Raw genomic sequence first — 17,938 nt, 5'->3', positions numbered from 1 at the left:
AAAGGTCAAAGGTCAACATCCCATATATTTCCCCTTTTAGCTTCAGATATGAAATTATTTATCTAAATAGCTTCACAATCAGCAGGAATAGTACTGAATGTTATTATATAATGTAAAGAACACAGTTGAAGGATTTTCAGATGAAAATATGGCCTCATGATGATGAGCGAAGGAGAGATAGGGAGGAGGAGGAGGAGGAGGAGGAGGAGGAGGAAGCTCTGTATAGTTTGTTACACAGGCAGTTTAATTGTCGCAGTCATTTTGGGTTTGCTGCTGTTAATTGCTGATATGGGGATGGGAATGGCAGCGCACTATGAATAAAAACTCTATTAAAGCCGGCATATCTCCCTCTGTGGACAAGACTAAGTGAGAATGATGCCAGATGGGGGAGGGCTCGTGGTCTTAGACATTAACATGCTACACTTTATGACCCCTCCTCACCCACCGTCTCCGCCCCGTTCTCACCCAGAGGGCTCATTATTATCAGTGGTGAGGGGCTGATCCACGCAGACACTCATATGAGAGCCGTCTGAAGGCATTACTGTACACACACTCCCCCAGTGTGAATGATTAGGGGCCGATCGCAAACAGGAGGGGCAGGCTGTTAAACATGACCGCAAGGCAAGCTGTGGAGAGAGCACTGTGTGTGTGTGTGTGTGTGTGTGTGTGCGTGTGTGTGTGTGTGTGTATGTGTGTGTGTGTCATCTTACACACACATTTGGTTCTTTTAGATCATTACTTTCACTCTCACACGTGTTGTTTGGAATATGAATCCTGAGCTGTTTGCTGTTTTGTGTTGTAATTATTCAAATGTTTGATGCAAAACTGACCCCGTGCTGTTTAGCAAAGCATTAGATCAACCATTAAACTATGTAATGGATTTGATCATAACAAAAAAATAAATAAAAAAGATCTGGTGTCTTTTGTCATGTGAATACCGGAGCAGTTCACCTGAAAAGAGATGTGTGTGTTCTGGGACGACACAGTGGATGAAGAGCTTTACCTCCATTTCATACCAACTCCATTCAGCAAGGTGTTGGTTGTAACTGTGTTTACATGTTTGTCCGCAGGATTACTCAACAACATTGATTTGGACAAACCTCTGTGGGAGAGCGGGAGATGTCCCACGAGGACAGGGCCCCTTACATTCCAGTGCTGATCCAGAGGAAGGGCCAGATTCAGGACTTGATAGATGATTCCATACTAATCTGAATGAGAAAACACTGTAGACTAGAAGAAGCAGTTTCTTAAGACAAGTAAAGTCTTTCACTTTATTTCAGCAAGTGTATTTTTAGAGCAAAGACACATTTTGTCTAGACCAGGATTCTAACAGTCACCTGATATATTTATAGCTGGAAAATCATTTCAGCAAAACACACAGAAAGCCAAACAAGAGCCAAATACGAGACAAACAGATCATTCAGACACTTGCTTTGGTCTCTGGGTGCTTGAAGGAGGTTTCACATTACATCAGAGTAACACAGTCCACGCATACATCGCCCTGTCCCTTGTTCCTAATGAGCTTTATCGCGTTGGTCCCGCTTGACTTGTCTCGCTAACTGGCACACATATATCCATATGTTCCACATGAGCAGGCCGGGGTGGCAGGGACGCTTTCTCAGTTACATCTCAGAGTTTTTACTGCGACAGCCAGCAGCAAGAGCAAGTCATCTCCACTCCATCTCCACGGTGCGTTCATGAACTCAAGTACATCATAAACACTTAGGAGTAATCCCTTGTTTCTGTATTTGATGCTGAGCAGTCCCATTCAGTATGTTGTTCATACCTGTACCAATCTGCGACTCACTGTGTGCAGTTATACGAAAATAAACAAACATTGCCTCTTTTCTTCACAGAGGATCTCAAAATGTAAATGTTAAGTGAAGCCTGTTGAAAAAGAGACACCTGAACTTTCCACAGAATGTCATCGTCCTGGCCTGAGCCCCAGTACAGGTAGACCGAGTCCATATTAGGACAGAACCTGGAACAGTGTGCACCAGTCTGGAGGCTTGAAAGGGTATTTAGGGTATTATGTGTTAAATGCTGGAGCCTGATTGCTGCCGACGTTGAACAGAACAGAGGGCTGCTGTTCCTGTGTTCTTCGGTAGTATGATGTGGTTCTACTGCTTCATCTCCACTTACAAAAGACACTTGCTCAACTGCATTTAATGATTTTACCTGTAAAAGTGCAGGATTTGCAAGTCATACAGCGGCAGACTTGACAATTCTGAAATCAGTGGTGACAGTGGAGTGTTTCTGTTACATGCTATGATTTTGTTACAGTATCCAATTGTTTTACCTGTTATTCCTTCCATGTGTTTTTTCCTGTTAAGTGTGTGTGAGTGTGATGTGACATTATTGCAACTAAGCCCGAGACCAAAAAAAAACCCACAAGATAAAGACAAAGCATTTCACAAAGACCACTCATATTTAGTGTTTATCAAGTTGCATACGTTTTGTGCATGTGTCACAGAGGATATTCATTAAGACAACCAAGGAAATGTGAGACGGAGTGATGTCGTATGTTCAAAAACAGCATACGTGCTGTACATACAACTGCAAATGGAGCAAGTTTGTACACGTGTCAGAGCAGGTAACAGCAGGTAACGTCTCCAAACACCAACATTAGCAGGTTTACAGTAGTTAGAGGGTAAAAAAAAATCATCGTAAAACCTCAATGAAAATGAATAAGGGACATGCTGTGGTATATACATGCTGGGCTTAGATTGACCAATAAATACATTTCAAACTGAGTACAAAGAAATAAGTCTTTCACGGGCCACACTACATAAAAGCATGTGTAAAATCCTAAAAACCACCCCATCTAAACATGTAAGTAACATTTCTGTAAAGCATTTATACCTAAAATCAAAAGGATGGAATCAGATGGCCTAGGAGACTGTAAACACAAAAACACACCTTTTGCACCTGCAGTTTAGACACAGACCTCCAACACGGTCATTGATCCAGACCTAAACTCCTCCACTTAGACCATCAATAAATAAAATCTGAAGAAAAAAAACTGTTCTGCTATTTAGTTTCACATTGACATCCCTATCAGAATAATCATAATAATAATTCCTGTATGTGATAATATCTATAAATCTCAGTCAATCAGCTTTGAGCGCAAAGTCGACATCACAGCTGGAAGGCACCATCAGTGGAAACCAGGTCCACTGGGCCCGGCTTTGCTCCTGAATGTCAGAAACAGAACCGAGCCGATATAAAAACCAGGGGGGGACCCTCAGTTTTAGTGGAGGGACCAAAGCGTCTCCCCCGTGGGTGAGACCCCAACGATGCCACGTCCCTCCCACTGTTACCAGGGAACAGTGGAGTTGTGCTTGTGGTAGAGGGCGGATGGGCGAGTCTGTGACTCTGGTGTGTGTCTTTCTCCTCTGACACACACACACACACACTCAAACACACACACACACAATGATCTCAGAGCTCGTCGTGGTTCCTGGTGAGGTCTTCTCCGTAGTTGGTTGCCTGACTTCCCACGAACATGTTCCAGTTCTCTAGGATCTCCTCTTTGGTCAGCATATGATCCTGAGAAGGGATGCAAACGTGTAAAAATGTGACTTTTTAAAAACTTTATAAATGCTGTACAGAAGCCAGGTTGCAAATGACTGAGCGCCCTCTACAGGCATTATTCCACTTTGAATGAAGACTGAGATTTTTGAATAGGAAGCAGTTCAGCCCCATTAAAAAACAGAAAACCGAGTGCTCTTCTAAAGTGCTCTGTGTTGTCACAGTCAAAACTTCAATAATTCCACCTCAGATTTCTATTGGACGTACTGGAGATGGACAGTCGGGGGCCGCTCTCTCCCTCGGGGAAGCAGCTGCATTTGCATTTGAGGCACCTTGCTGTTCTAAATTATATTTCTCTCAGTTGTTCGGGCCGGCTCAACAAAACAATGCATCTAAAAAGCTGCTCAAAATAAATCATGGAAGCTGCTGGAATAGAAATGCTTCTGTTTTGTAATGCCAAAGTCAAACTATTAAAACTAAAATAGCATAGAAATATCATTTGTGTATATACGTATCATGAATATGCAGCACTTGATCATGTAATGGAGTCTCTACTGTACCTTGTCCTGGTCAGACTCATAAACCAGATGCCTGGCCTCGGCCTGGGCGTGATCGTAGTCTTGTGGCATTATCCACTGGCGGATCTCGTCCGTGTCCATCTTACCATCTTTGTTCAAGTCTCGAAAGTCGGAGAACTGTTCCCTCTCAGTCTTGACCCAGTCGGGTTCTGGACCCCCGTCCTCGTGGGCGAACATGTCCGCTAGAAACAACAGAGGAGCAATGATGTCAGCACAGGAATGGAAGGCAAACAGAATGAAAGATGGAAGGAAGTGCATTGGTGTGTGTAAATAATGGGATGGAAAGAACAAACATCTTTGATTGGGCCATTCAGGACAAAGCCATCATTAACAAGTCGTGCGTCCATATGTGCATATGTCCTACATGCTTCATCTGTGGTGACCCAGAGGAAGGTGACAATGTTGTAAAGGCCCATGATGATGGTATGCAACTAAACACTGCTGTGTCCTGTGACAAATTGAGACATAGATTTCTAAGAACTTTTAATGTCTCAACCGTGCTTATTATATGAAGAAAACAAAAATATTAGTAGCAGTGGAAGGAGCATTATGAATTTGATTACATCGTCTTGCTTCAGGTTACATCTCCAAACTACATGGAATATGAACCTGGCACCCTCTGAAGTGCTCCGTCAGCTATTCCCAACACCAACAGCTCAGTGTGTTTGTGCTATTTAGTTCAGCTGAATGTAAATGTCTCTTTGGTTTAGTCTTGTTTTGCCTTTATTTTTTCCACCCATTTCATTTCTAATAACTGCTTGAACTCACCAATATACTCATCCTCATCCACATGTCCGTCACCATTCTTATCAATGTCCTCCAGGGTTTCCTGCAAAATTAGTTAATGAGGTCATTAAAGTGAGACCAGAGGGACCACAGTCGTAGATGTTTCACTTAAAGAGATGTAAAAGGAGAAACTTGTTCCCCCGGGGGGGTGTGAGCACGACGACACTGTGAACGACTCTGCAGTGAAGGATTAAAACAATCTAGCCACTAAATCTCAGAGCTGTAACACTTGGTGAGACGCTGCCTTCAGAAAGCCGGGGGTTGGGCTTTTGTAACTGCAATACAGGAGTTGACAAAGTGCATAATGGATCCTGATGGTTATTTAGAGGCTTGACTTGTATCAAACATAAATGCATCCGGGCGCAGCAAGTGCTCACACAGCTACTGACATCCACGTCACCGGGTCACAAAGGGAATGCATGCGTGTGTGCAGGTGAGGGCTGAAGGTTTAATACCCATAATGCCTCTGCAACTTAGTGGATGACTGATAGTAAACAAGAACGTATACTCATAAAAAATAAAAAATACAGAACTGTGACATCATTCATGCTCCATACGCATCTAAAATGTAAATGGATTGAAAGGCTCCTAATGCCAGTCCATGTTTCTGACATGTTTAGATGGAGAGATGATATATAGATAGACTTTTATTGATCCAAAACTGGTAAATTGTTTAAATGTGTTGTTGTTTGGAGGTGATTGGAGGCGCATTTGGTGGTAGTATTGGTGTGCATGTATGTTACACACACACACACATATGTATTTATACACACGTACATCAAGTATATATGAGTAAGATCAAAGTTTTAGCGTGGTTGTTTCTGGTATATTTACACCACCTTGTTCATCACACCTATATCAACGAGGGCGAGCTGAAACAGGAAGTCTAGTGTTGCGACTGTGATCCGATTGCAGTGCTGACCAAACCTTATCCATATATGGTCTGGAAGATCAGGGAGCAAGACAATTCTGTCTTTATTCAGACAAATATGCATTAATAATGCAAAACATAGACGGCTGCAGAATGGATTGCAACCAAAATCCAAAGTATAAGTGGAGACACATTTTGTTCTTATTAGATAAAGCATCAATGACCTGTTATTGTGTGCATCAGTAAAATCAGTGTAAGTTAAGATCTGTGCCCAACCCATGACTGCGGTGAAACACAAGCCTCTGATTAGCTTCGGTCTATCAATGGAGACGCTATCGGCTGGAGGAGTTCTCTGGTGACATCATCAAAATGAACTATTAATAATGAACTGTGTTAAATGGGTGGTGCAACTTTGATGAACAGAGGCACAGAGCATTACTGTGAGTGTTTTGCCACGCAACTCCTCCACGCATCCAAATTTAGATTTAAAGACGAGGCGAGTTTGAAATGGGACGGTGGGAGCGTCACTCTGGACCGCGTCCAAAATAAATATTCGAGAAAACTATCATTTCTGGGATGAGTTACAGTTTCATTAGGGAGTAATCCAAATGAAGCACATTCATCCAAGTGGCCCATCAAATTAAACACACTGAGAAGAAAACGCAATCTGTGGCTGTAATGAAATGATATTTCTTAAAGGACAGGCAAATTACTAAACTAACTTCAGGGACTTTCATTTTTTTCCCCGGATGCAAATGTGAATGTCAAACTCCGTGAGAGTAGAAAACACAACCTAGCGCCTAGACCGGCCTGCCTCTGCCTCATCCGTCCATCGTTACTGAAGGCTTACCTGGACCACCGTGTCTTTCATGTGTTCAAACTCCTCCGGGTGCAGGAAGGACGTGAACTCCTCTCGGTCCGCTCTCATGTCTCCATTCAGATCAGCTTTCTGAAACCTCCTCTCATCGCGAGGCAGCATCTTCTTAAAGCTGAACTGATCCGTCGCATCCTCAAACTCTTCCGGGTTGGCTGAGAGGGGGGGCGAACGGGACAGAGAGGAGAGAAAGGTGAGCAGGTTTGTGAAATAGTTGCGTAATACCTTGAACAGAGGCACAAGCACACTAGCGGATCCGTACCCAGGTAGTAGCCGTATGTGGCTTGCTTGTATTCATCCCAGGAGATGGTGTTGTCTTTGTTCAGGTCGTAGTCGATCCAAACCTTGGCCACGTTCTCGTAGACGTAACGCTTCTGCACGCGCTTGATCCAAGCCTTGAGCTCGCCGGTGGTGATGTAGCCATCTGCATCGCCGTCGATCCGCTCCACTATTTTACTGGAAGATAAGAGTTGAACACACACTTAAAAATCAGGGAAATCTCTCAAAGCAAAATGTGTTGCTCTGTCACATTCTTCGCTGACAGAGGTGACAAGGAAACTGTTGATGTGGCAAGACGCATTCTTTCTGTCCAGCTTCCACCCTGCTGTCCCTCCAGCTAAACTACAGAGAAACACACTCCAACGCTTACCAACAGAGAGAAAAAGCAATCTAAAGCAACACTTGGTCATAGTGTGAGAAGGTAAGAGAGCTTATAGTACAAATGCACAGAAGCTTTAGAGTTTATTCTTAGATTGTGATTGCCACGTTGTGATGTTAAGGGGTCCTCCCTCCCCACAGGAGAGGCACGTCTTTGTGGGAAAAGCCCAGAATAGCGAGGGAGTGAATTCATGGTGCCAACATGTCATGCAGGCAGACACACACATGCAAAAGAGATGAAGTACGCACACACACACATACACACACAGTGGCAGCCACGCACAACTTAACTCGACCTCCTTCATCTTCCAATGCTTCACTAATGACAATCTATAATTAAGATTCCCACCAAGCAATTAACCCTGCGAGGTGTGTGTGTGCGAATGGCGCATAATAACGCACATAAGTTGGTGTAAGATTCGCAGGCATGCACAGGCACTTCTGCTCAACTAGTTCAATTTTTAATGTTTGTATCCACAGCGGTTACACGCCACACACACCCAGTAAGGGAGAAGTGGATGTGGTTTGATGATGCACCACAACAACAGGCCCGGTGCAGATCCAGAGCTATACCGGCTCCATCCCTACAGTTATGACGTAATGAATGAATCTCAGCTTCCCAGTCCCGGTGACCATAACAAAAGCGGTTTTTCTTTTACATACCCGAGCCTCCCTTTGCTCTCCTCAGGGGTGAGCTGGTCGAACGTCTTGGCCTCCTCTTTGCCCAGAAAGGCCTCATGGTCGTACTGGAAGCTGGTATTGTCTTCGGGGGCTGGCCTGCTCATGTCGGGTTCACGGTGGACTCGGTCTTTCCTTAACGTCGGCTTGCTGTGCACCAGGACGGTGCAGAGGAGCAGAACACACACGTAGTTGAGGGCGCCCATCACTTCTCTCTCGCTCTCTCCGTGGACAAACCAGTTGTTTTCCAGTGGGCCTGTGATGTGGGAGTGTGTGTGGTAATAATGAGAGCAGGCGCCACAGTTTGGACCGCTACACACTCAAAGCGCTCCCTCCTGTCAGCTGCTGTGCGTAATAACGTCGCGTCCGACAGTCACACGCATGCCACGGAGCACCTGAGCTCACGAACCGGTGAACAGGTCCACCGGCAGCACTTCCAGTCCAGTTTTTTGGGGCGATGCTTTCTTGTTTCCCCATAGACGGGATGCAACCAAACCGGGCTTTCATATCGCCTTACACGGAGCCAATCGTAGCGTCCGTCCCAGGCTAAGCTCCGCCTCTCTGCGCTGAGAGCGCCTCTGCTATTGGCTCGCGGGCTGTCAGTAACGCGAGAGCACACCAGGCGCCACGTTGCAGTCTGATAGATGCTCCTAACCCACCGGCGCTGTGTGTGTGGAGTCAGCGTGGGCTCTCAGTCTGGAGACCCGGGGAGAGGACACAGGATGGGATTGGACAAGCTCACTTTTAGTAGCATTGTCCCACATGCACCAACTTGCAATGGCTGTAAAATATGCCTGTGTGTGTCATAAATGTGTCTGCCTGTTTGTTTGTGTGATTAGATAGATAGATAAGTACAGTCGAGTTCAGGTACAGGATGACTCAACTCAGTCACTTAAGTAGATTGTGACTGGTTATTGCATTGCTATTACCCCAACATACACTTTTAAATAGATTATTTAAGTTATTAACCATCTAGCCACCTCCATAGCAAGTGCCCTCTGTGAACCTCACCGGGATGATGTCATCAACATTGTTTCTAATTTCATGTAGTGGAGCAGTGTGACATTAAAAACCTGGAGCCTGTAATCAAAACACAACAGCCGCAACATCTCATCTTATCTCACTCCTATAATAGGAGAGTTCCTGTGTGTGTGTGTGTGTGTGTGTGTGTTTGTCCGTCAATACAACGAGTCCCATTCCTCTAATGGCCTCCAAACTTGCCAGAAACATTGTTCCGGGTTCCAGCATTTGCATACGCTCCTTTTCATTTCATTTCATTTACATTTTTATTTCATGTTTTATTTACGATACCGAATTATAGTAGCGTTTGAATGGAACCACCCTAGCATGTCACAGTTGTTAATGGCATCTTGAATGGAACCCACCCACGCAACCCCCCCAGAATGACATCATGAATGATATCACAGCTTTGCGCTAGTCCTTAGAATAGTTACATGTCTGTGCAGGTTAATTGTGCGTCACTGTTGGCTGTATACTCAAACTGTTTTGAGTTTCAATAATCAATATGAAAACTAGTGCAGCTTTAGACCCAAGATCATATGGATAACTTGTCGTCAAACAATTGACTGTCATCGCCTATGCTGGTGGGGAGGGAAGTGTTTGTGGGGGAAATGATGCAAGTGATATGGGAAATGAAACAGTAAACATATCATGTGTCAACAGTGCTGCACACACAGGCCCGCCGCATCATCAGGGGAGTACAGAAGTGTAATGTTTGGTTTACTGAGCACAATACAAAGCATCACTCCACACATTTCCTTTACTGCACATTACACCTTAGTGCATTAGACATTTTGAGTTTCACAGGAAGGAAGCTGAAAACAGGATCACTCCAAAAAACAACAACACATTGAGCGTGTGTGTGGTCTGTATTTGTGATCCAGTGATGATATCTACTTGACAAAGACCAGAAGATCCACGTTAGTCAGCTGCATGTGAACGAGCTGTAATGTGCAGGACAGAGTCTGGAACCTGGAAATCAACTTGCTGACACTGCCAGGCCTGATCCTCTGTTGTGGGCAGGAGATAACACAGATTTTGCCATTCATCATTAGCATAATAAGCCAGCACATGGCACTTTGCTGTTCTGCATAAACAGTACAACCCGGTTTATGCATATAAAGGGACCCTGGGGCTAACTAGCCTCTTTATTCAATTAATTAATGGTTAATGTATTTAAATTAGTCTTGCCTGGTCAGTTTGGATCAGTGTGTTGTGCAGACATGTGTTTTTCCACTGAGATATGTATCATCGCAATTTCTACAGAACTTACAAGGTCTAACCCTATGTTAAGATATTGATATCCAACAAACATCTCACAGCATTGAACGATAGGAAGAAAAATAACTTTCATCAAAGCCATGAAACATTTTCAGCACAAACAACGTCATTTCTCTGTCTTAAGTCCAGTCACTAGTGCCACTTTAGGCCATTTTTAGGGTTAATATAAAGGTTATCAGGAAGTTGGCATCGATCTCAAAGTCAATATGAGCATCGCCGAGCAACTCTTGGCCACATCGCAGAGAGTCTGTTGACGGACAGAGCGGCTTTCAACATGAATATTTCACCAAGCCAGAGAAGGGGGAGGGGCTGGCGCTATGGGGGTGTTCATTTAACCATGAGATTACACACACACTGCAGAAAGCTTTTGGTTAATGTGATTAAGAAAACCCTATGGTGGAAGACACACAAAATTAGTGTCCAGGATATACAGTTCAGTGGTCTCCCTGCAATGCCCACAGCCACACACACACACATTTACAATGTTTTTGTGCAAAAAGCTCCAGGGTTACTTCAATTATAAAGAAATAATGCACAACATATTGATATCTAAGTGGATCCGTAACTGAGATTCTATATTGTACTGCAGTATATTCGATTTGGCCGTCACCAAAGAAGTGATTTGACTCTCAGCTAGTGACAATATACAACTTATAAATATGTATAAGCTGTCCAATATGTGGACGCTTTTACAAACATGCACGGAAGAAGCACAAGATCTCATTAATAGAGGTAAACTTACATGAGGGCCTCACTCACTGCATCATAAACATGCTTTTTGATTTCAAAGACAAGAATTAGTGACAAATCTGTCATCACTGGTTTGAGTCCCACCACAGGTCAGAAAAGCTGTGTTTTGATTTAATCCAGATGTTTACAGTATAAATGTGAAATGTAACATAAAGACTACAGTTATAGATTTGATACATAGTGTGAACTTTGGATGAGGTGTGCTGTTATGAACACAATATCTAAGATTTTCAATTCAAAGTGAACAAAAAATTTACTTTAATAATGATAAATAATACTCATCACATGTGTTTGAATAGTTTGTTACCATAACAACGTTTCCACAGACTTCAATTTTGATTCTCTGCAACCTCATATGACCCAGAGGTGTTTCAAGAACCACCAGTGGTCCTCATACCACCGTTTGAGAACCACTGTATTAGTATCGCAAACATTTCTGACACATATGAAAGTTCGGGGGTGATTTTCCTATTGGCCATAAAAGCTGATGTCAGCATTATAACTTTGAGTCTGTCTTGAAGCGTTCTGATTCTAACATTGTTCATTGTCTTTGGTTTTGGTTTTGCTTGCATCTATTTTCTTTGCACTAATTGCTGGCGGTTGCAGTGTGTCCTTGAAATATCTGTGTGTTGTTCTCAATTAATTTTAGTTTTGTGCCCCTTTTCTACAGTAGTTGTCCTTCAGGTTTTAGGGTTGCTAGAGGAGTTAAAGCAGAATATTGATTTGACTGAACAATAACAGAGGATATAGAGTCTCTCATCACGCAATTACTCAGCCACAATTTCCCTCTCCCTTGTGAATTTTCATAGTTACAATAACTCATCGCCCCTACTGTTCCAGATAGATTAATAAACTTCTCATTGCTGCCGCATAGGAGAAAAGAAACCTTTGCTCTGTTTAATGACAACTGTAAAGTGGAGGCAATCATGGGATGCCTCCCATGACATTTCCCCGTTCCTGTCCGCTCCACTTATCTTAGACAAATGGCCACGCCAGGCCACTATCGAGATGAAGCGTTTTCCCCGAGTCATTACGTCTGTCACTGGGGCCATTTCCATATTGAAAAATCTGAAACAATAAACGACGCCTGAGCCTTTAATAACTGTGAAGGAATCATATTTGGAAAATTGCATTGAAGCAATAACCTTTTCTCCCTGTAATTAGATGACAGAGAGGTCCTGGTTTTAATTAAGTCAGCAATTTATAGTCGCGCAGCCATACCTCAGCGTGCTGATTAGTATAGGAGGGATCACAGAACAGCGTTGCCTCAATTTGAACAGATTTGATCTAGTAATTACTGTGTTATATGGCAAAGGCCGCAGCCAGGCTCAGACTCAGGACGGTGCTCTGTGAAGCATGGCCCTTCCCATCGTTACTCGAGCTGCAAATATGTGGAGAGCAAGTGTCTGTCTGAATAGGTCTTCAAAGGGGGTCATCAACGGAGGACATAATGTTTGAGGAGGCATATTAAGGTGGAATTGTGGTTGTGAGGCTCTTTGGGGGTGTATGCGTGTAAGAGGGGGATTTGTTAGGGTGCAGCATCATTTTATGCCCGCAGCTTAATGGAGCCTCTTGGTCACCGCTACACATTAACATTTACACGAGGGGGCAGAACAGTTAAGGATGCTGTTTTAGTGCTGTGTTAATAAACATGGCAATTTACTGTCAATTTATGTCCTGACAGGTCGTAATGGAGACCATGAAAAGAAGATTAGCTGGAGCTGTTGGCAGAAGACCGTCTGGGGACCTTCATCATGAGGCTGTGGGGACCAATGTTTGCTGTGTGAGCTGGCACCCCTCTGGCTTTCTGGGGCCATCCAAGTGATTGACATTAATAATCCACTTTCAGGGAAGAATGCAGGATTTGTGCACTCTCTGTTGGGAATATGACATTTATCACATTATACAGACGCACGTCTATAGCCGATCAGAACAATAACACATGGCAGCTCCCCTGACACATCATTAGTGACATCAAACAGATGCTTGTGATCTGTGCTGCTAATTTCATTTTCTTCTCTGGCTAACCATAACCGTACCCTCACCATGAGATCAAGGCTGTGCTGCGTCTATGGAAGAGTCACAAGGGAAGATATCAGAGATTTGGGTTGAAAAAGTAGTGAAATGCACACTTCAAAGGGTTAAAGGAGTAGGACCTTAGTGGTGATCAGAGGAATGTGGTAGGAACTTCCCCTGCTGAACCTCCTTAACCTGAAATGTAGCCCCACAGGCCTAATTGAAGAATGAGGTTAATTAATTCTGGAGGATATCTCAGATTGGGGAAGGGTCTCTGCAGCCCCCCGGTTATTCCCCCCCTGCAAAGGTCACACTTCACAGTGCAAGGGAAGAACCAATGTGAGGACTTCTCATGCCCTCCATCAAAACATCTAATTTCATCTCCCTCCTCAATTAGTGTGGCCTGAGAGCAAGCCCCACACACACACACACACACACACACACACACACACACACACTGGGGTAGAAGTGTAAGGATAAATGCCGCCTCCTGGCTTTTCAATCATCCACAGGGCCGGAGGAGGAGATCCAGTCTGGTGCTAAATATTTGCTTTTGGCTAAACGTCATTTGCGTCTCCAGGCCTTGAACGCGTCGCTGTGCCCTGTGACTTATGGGTCATCCATTGGGTGAATGTTTGCCTTTTTGCCGTCGTGTTATTCTGTTGTGGTGGACAAGTTGCTCATTCTGTCACGAGGATCTGAATATTATGTGATGTGAAAAGGGTTGAGTCCATAATGTAGAGCAGCGCTTCTCAATCCAGGCCTGCAAAGTACTGCAGCCAGAGCAGCAGTTGAGGAGGAGGATTGAGAACTACTGATCGAGAAGAGAGACTTTGGGGGCACCTAAATTAATATTTTGTTGGAAATCTGTTATTAAATCATTTGTTTTGCCAGCAATGAGAGGTGGAAAGTTACTAAGATAGATAGATAGACAGATAGATAGATAGATAGATAGATAGATAGATAGATAGATAGATAGATAGATAGATAGATAGATAGATAGATAGATAGATAGATAGACAGATAGATAGATAGATAGATAGATAGATAGATAGATAGATAGATAGATAGATAGATAGATAGATAGATAGATAGATAGACTTTATTGATCGGAAAACACGCTAGTATGAATAAATGAAAACACAGTCATAATAAATAAAATAAAGTAGTAAAAATGCTAAATATTGATTAAAGGGCAGAAAGCGTGGATGGGACCTAAACAAAGACCATGTATTACTATGACTATTGGGCACTTTTACTCAAGCTCCACTGCATTTTAGAGGGAAATAGTTTACTTTCTCTCTCTTTCTTATTCCTTTCTCTCATACAAATGACCACACAGATGCTTAAATCTGATGATTCGTCGCTCTTGTCAGGTACTAACTTCATATCTCAGCCTCACTTTAGTGTGGTGGCACAATATTTATTTTATTTATTATTTCTCAATTGTAATCTTCCATTATTGTCCTATTACCATTCAAAATGTGAGATACAAGGTTGTTTCAATATTAATTCATTAACATTTACCAGAAAAATGTGAGTGTTTCAATAAGTGAATGCTCTGGACTTTACTTAATATACTTGAATACATTTGACCACTTACACTTATTCATTCCATTGTTGTCTTAATACATTTTGACGAAAGTGAACTGAAAGATGGGAGCTCTCGTTTCTCTAGCAGGGTGTAGTTTTGGCTCCAGTAAGAGTGTCTCCCCTGGGCTGCGGCGTCGCTCCTGTCCCCCTTCTTTCCCTGCAGCTGGAGCTCCCAGAGCCAGATGCTCTGTAGCTCCACCACCCTCTGTCCCCCCTCTCCCTCTTCCAGGAGGATGGCGCCCAGAGAGGAGGATGACAAACGCCTCTGCCTCCTCTTACTGACGGTTTTGGACGACCTGACTCCAGCCCTGCACTGTTCCAACCGCCAGCACAAGATGTTGACTTAATGGAAGGGGGTTTGGCCGTGGATGGGCCCATATGCGTTTGTATTGGGAAAATATGGCAGGGCGGCGTGTCTGTGTATCTCTGTGTGTCTGTGTATTCACCAGTATTGTGTGTGTGTTTGTGTGTGCACGCGTGTCGTTTCACCTAACCCAGACTGCCTACATCCATCATGCCATGGCGGTCTGGCAGAGAGTGGGACTCAGACAGCTTCACTAACACACGGTCAGTTAAATTGCCTGTTAAATTGTCCTGGTCCGTAGCTATCTTAGGTGTAGATAAAAACACTGCACTTAAAGCCTGCACTTAAAGGCACAAATTGTCAAGTAAAATGCCAGCCTCCCTCCATGCATAGAGAAAGAAAGAGAGAGAAACAGAGGGAAAGAGAGAGAGAGAGAGAGACAGGGGGGAAAGAGAGGGAGAGGCAAAAAACACTGTGATGGAAGGGAAATGTGTGAAAGTGTGTGTGTGTGTGTGTGTATCTATCTATTGTAGACGCCACAACGGTTCTATTTAACAAGAAGTTAAATATCAACAAGCTTTTTAACATTTGTTTCTGATGAATATGCCTGCAGGATGTTGTTTAGTCCAACATTTGCATTAAAGCAGCAGCGTTTGCCCCAAATAAGCTGCATGCTCACATAATCAATATAGGCTAAATTATGCATGTGCAGCAAAGCCCTAATACCTCTTCATCAACCTTCACTGTGCTCCCTTTAATGAAGAAAATAACGGTCTCAACCCGATACGTTTGACATTTTTCTCTATGCAACCAGATGGAAAATTAATTCTCATTCTTTTAACATTACTGGGATATTAAGAATAATTGTGCTCTTTCTCCCTCTGTACCTACAGCAGTATACGCTTCCAATTGTTCTGCTGTGGCCATAATGTAAATGAGCCTTAATTTAGGTCAGTTTGATATTTCTCACAATAATGTAAAATGTTATTTTAGATTGTGAAGATTCGTATCTGTATTATGATTGTGAGTAAAATCACTTTAATCTGAGACTCTGTGGACCATAAACACAAGATACAATCAAGCACTTTAAACTTTATAATTCAAACATACACATACAAAACCGTCTGGTCTGTTTTGTCTTGGGCCCAGAATTACAGATGGCAAATACATTTTAAATATGGGACTAAGACTAAACTATGAATACTAATTAAATACAGATGTGTTTTAAATTGAATTTGTGGAGCCAATTTATGGAGCATTAATATTATATCTCATGTTGACACCCAGGGGACAATCATCTGACATTAAAGTTTAAGTCGAGTGAAACACACAAAACCTTCACTGCTCAAACATCAGCACTATTACTTCCCTATACTTAAACAGAAACAATACATCAATGTATTTACAGCCTTTAACATAATGAATTAAAGAAAATGTTGTAAATTATGTTTAGAATCACGACTCGTCTGCATAAACTCTGTGACGACTCATTTCTATTCATACATATTCATACATATATGCTGCATCAATCAATATGTGACAATAAAGGAGATCATTGTACTTTTTATGAAACCAGCCAACAAAAATTTCGACTTAACATCCGTGGTGAAAACATGGATTCTACTTCAATCTTGTGATCAAAGCCGGATTGGATTGTATGTAAAAATGAATGTTGAATGTTTAGATGTTTCCATTTGTTAATCCCCTTTATTTACCAGACTGGGGACCTACAAAAGTGACATTGGTGAACAAAAACAGGATTTGGTGAAGATTGTTGTCTATTTCACTGCAACAACCACTCTCAAAAAAGTACACACAATATATTTATATACAGTTTATATATAGAGAGAGACAATCAAAGTCAGTGGTTGAACAGTGGCCCTTCTCCTCCTTCTTGGACGACCACAATCAATGATTATTCTGCATGACAGCAACACTGCGTGTCAACAATCAAACCAACATACCAAAACACAACTTAAAATTACCAAAGCAATTACAATCTAATGTGTGTGTGTGTGTGTGTGTGTGTGTGTGTGTGTGTGTGTGTGTGTGTGTGTGTGTGTGTGTGTGTGTGTGTGTGTGTGTGCTTGTGAGTGTGAGGAGGTCAGTGCTGTTTAGCCATGCGCACATTAACCTAACAGCAAGCCTCCATAAGACACTGTAATAATAAACACAACAACAGTGGTGAGGCGAAGACTGTTGGTCTCTCACTTGCCGCTAGGGGGCAGAAAAGCTCCACAAGTGGCGCTGTTGGAGAGGCCGAGGTCTCCTTCACTCTGTCACGCGGTGCTTTTATAACATATTTAAGTTTTTGCACAACTGCTTTGTTTTGATTCCAACTGGGTGTTAATGGCTGTTATCGATCCGAATTGTTGCTTAATTCTGACCCGATTACGCACCAATAAATCTTATTTTCATCCTAGTTTTTTTATATAAATAAGTATAGAGCAAAACAAAATACATACGCCGCCGTTGGATATCAAAGTAAAGTGTGATGACGGATGGTTGATCAATAGAACGTTTACATATATTTCACTTTTAGAGGTTTCTATTGTTTCCATGGTGCCCAGGTGAAACAGTAATGGTGTGTCGGCCCTCTGCAGCGGTGCGGCAGAGCAGGCAGGGAGTTTGGCTGCACGTCTGCCCATCTGTTTGCGCCATCTGAAGAGGGGCGAAGCTTAACGCAGGAAACTTTCACAATGGAACTTATGGAGCAAGTGTGTGTGTGTGTGTGTGTGTGTGTGTGTGTGTGTGTGTGTGTGTGTGTGTGTGTGCAGTGAATGGCGGAGGGGAGGGGTGTGTATGTGGGGAGGGGGACTGAGAGTAGGTGATGAATATTCATAAAGTCGCTTGACACACATCACTTGTATTAAGTTCGATGCGGTGTGACGTGTGTGTGATTGTGTGATGTAAGTAGGTTTATCAGGGGTGTGTAGTCAAAAATCCCACGTGACCCGGTGGGGTCACAACAGAACACACGCAAACACTGGGACCTCGAA

At 43.0% G+C, this 17,938-nt stretch overlaps 1 protein-coding gene across 1 annotated transcript; it reads right to left on the bottom strand.

Moving 5' to 3' along the window:
* Window positions 1-2,409: 2,409 nt before the first annotated feature.
* On the bottom strand, window positions 2,410-8,465 carry rcn1 (reticulocalbin 1, EF-hand calcium binding domain). Its single transcript, XM_076146834.1, has 6 exons — window positions 7,961-8,465; window positions 6,903-7,096; window positions 6,617-6,795; window positions 4,878-4,938; window positions 4,092-4,291; window positions 2,410-3,549 (listed from the first exon to the last, which is right to left on the bottom strand). The coding sequence occupies exons 1-6, from the start codon at window positions 8,179-8,181 to the stop codon at window positions 3,442-3,444; spliced, it is 963 nt and encodes a 320-aa protein (XP_076002949.1). The 5' UTR covers window positions 8,182-8,465; the 3' UTR covers window positions 2,410-3,441.
* Between the last annotated feature and the right edge of the window lie 9,473 nt (window positions 8,466-17,938).

Source organism: Genypterus blacodes, unplaced genomic scaffold (genome assembly GCF_046128005.1).
Source record: "Genypterus blacodes isolate CSIRO-AG114 ecotype Tasmania unplaced genomic scaffold, CSIRO-AGI_Gbla_v1 ptg000036l_1, whole genome shotgun sequence".
Classification (NCBI taxonomy): domain Eukaryota; kingdom Metazoa; phylum Chordata; class Actinopteri; order Ophidiiformes; family Ophidiidae; genus Genypterus; species Genypterus blacodes.
Note: the sequence above shows the minus strand (reverse complement) of the source record. Positions and strands in the feature narration are given on the sequence as shown.

Bases quoted from the DNA above. Each gene is read 5' to 3' on its own strand.
- rcn1 (XM_076146834.1), bottom strand. From the start codon at position 8,181: ATGGGCGCCCTCAACTACGTGTGTGTTCTGCTCCTCTGCACCGTCCTG. The intron at 4,939-6,616 runs GTAAGCCTTCAG...CTAATTTTGCAG, and splicing joins TGAAAGACACGGTGGTCCAG to GAAACCCTGGAGGACATTGA. The intron at 3,550-4,091 runs GTACAGTAGAGA...ATCCCTTCTCAG, and splicing joins ATGAGTCTGACCAGGACAAG to GATCATATGCTGACCAAAGA.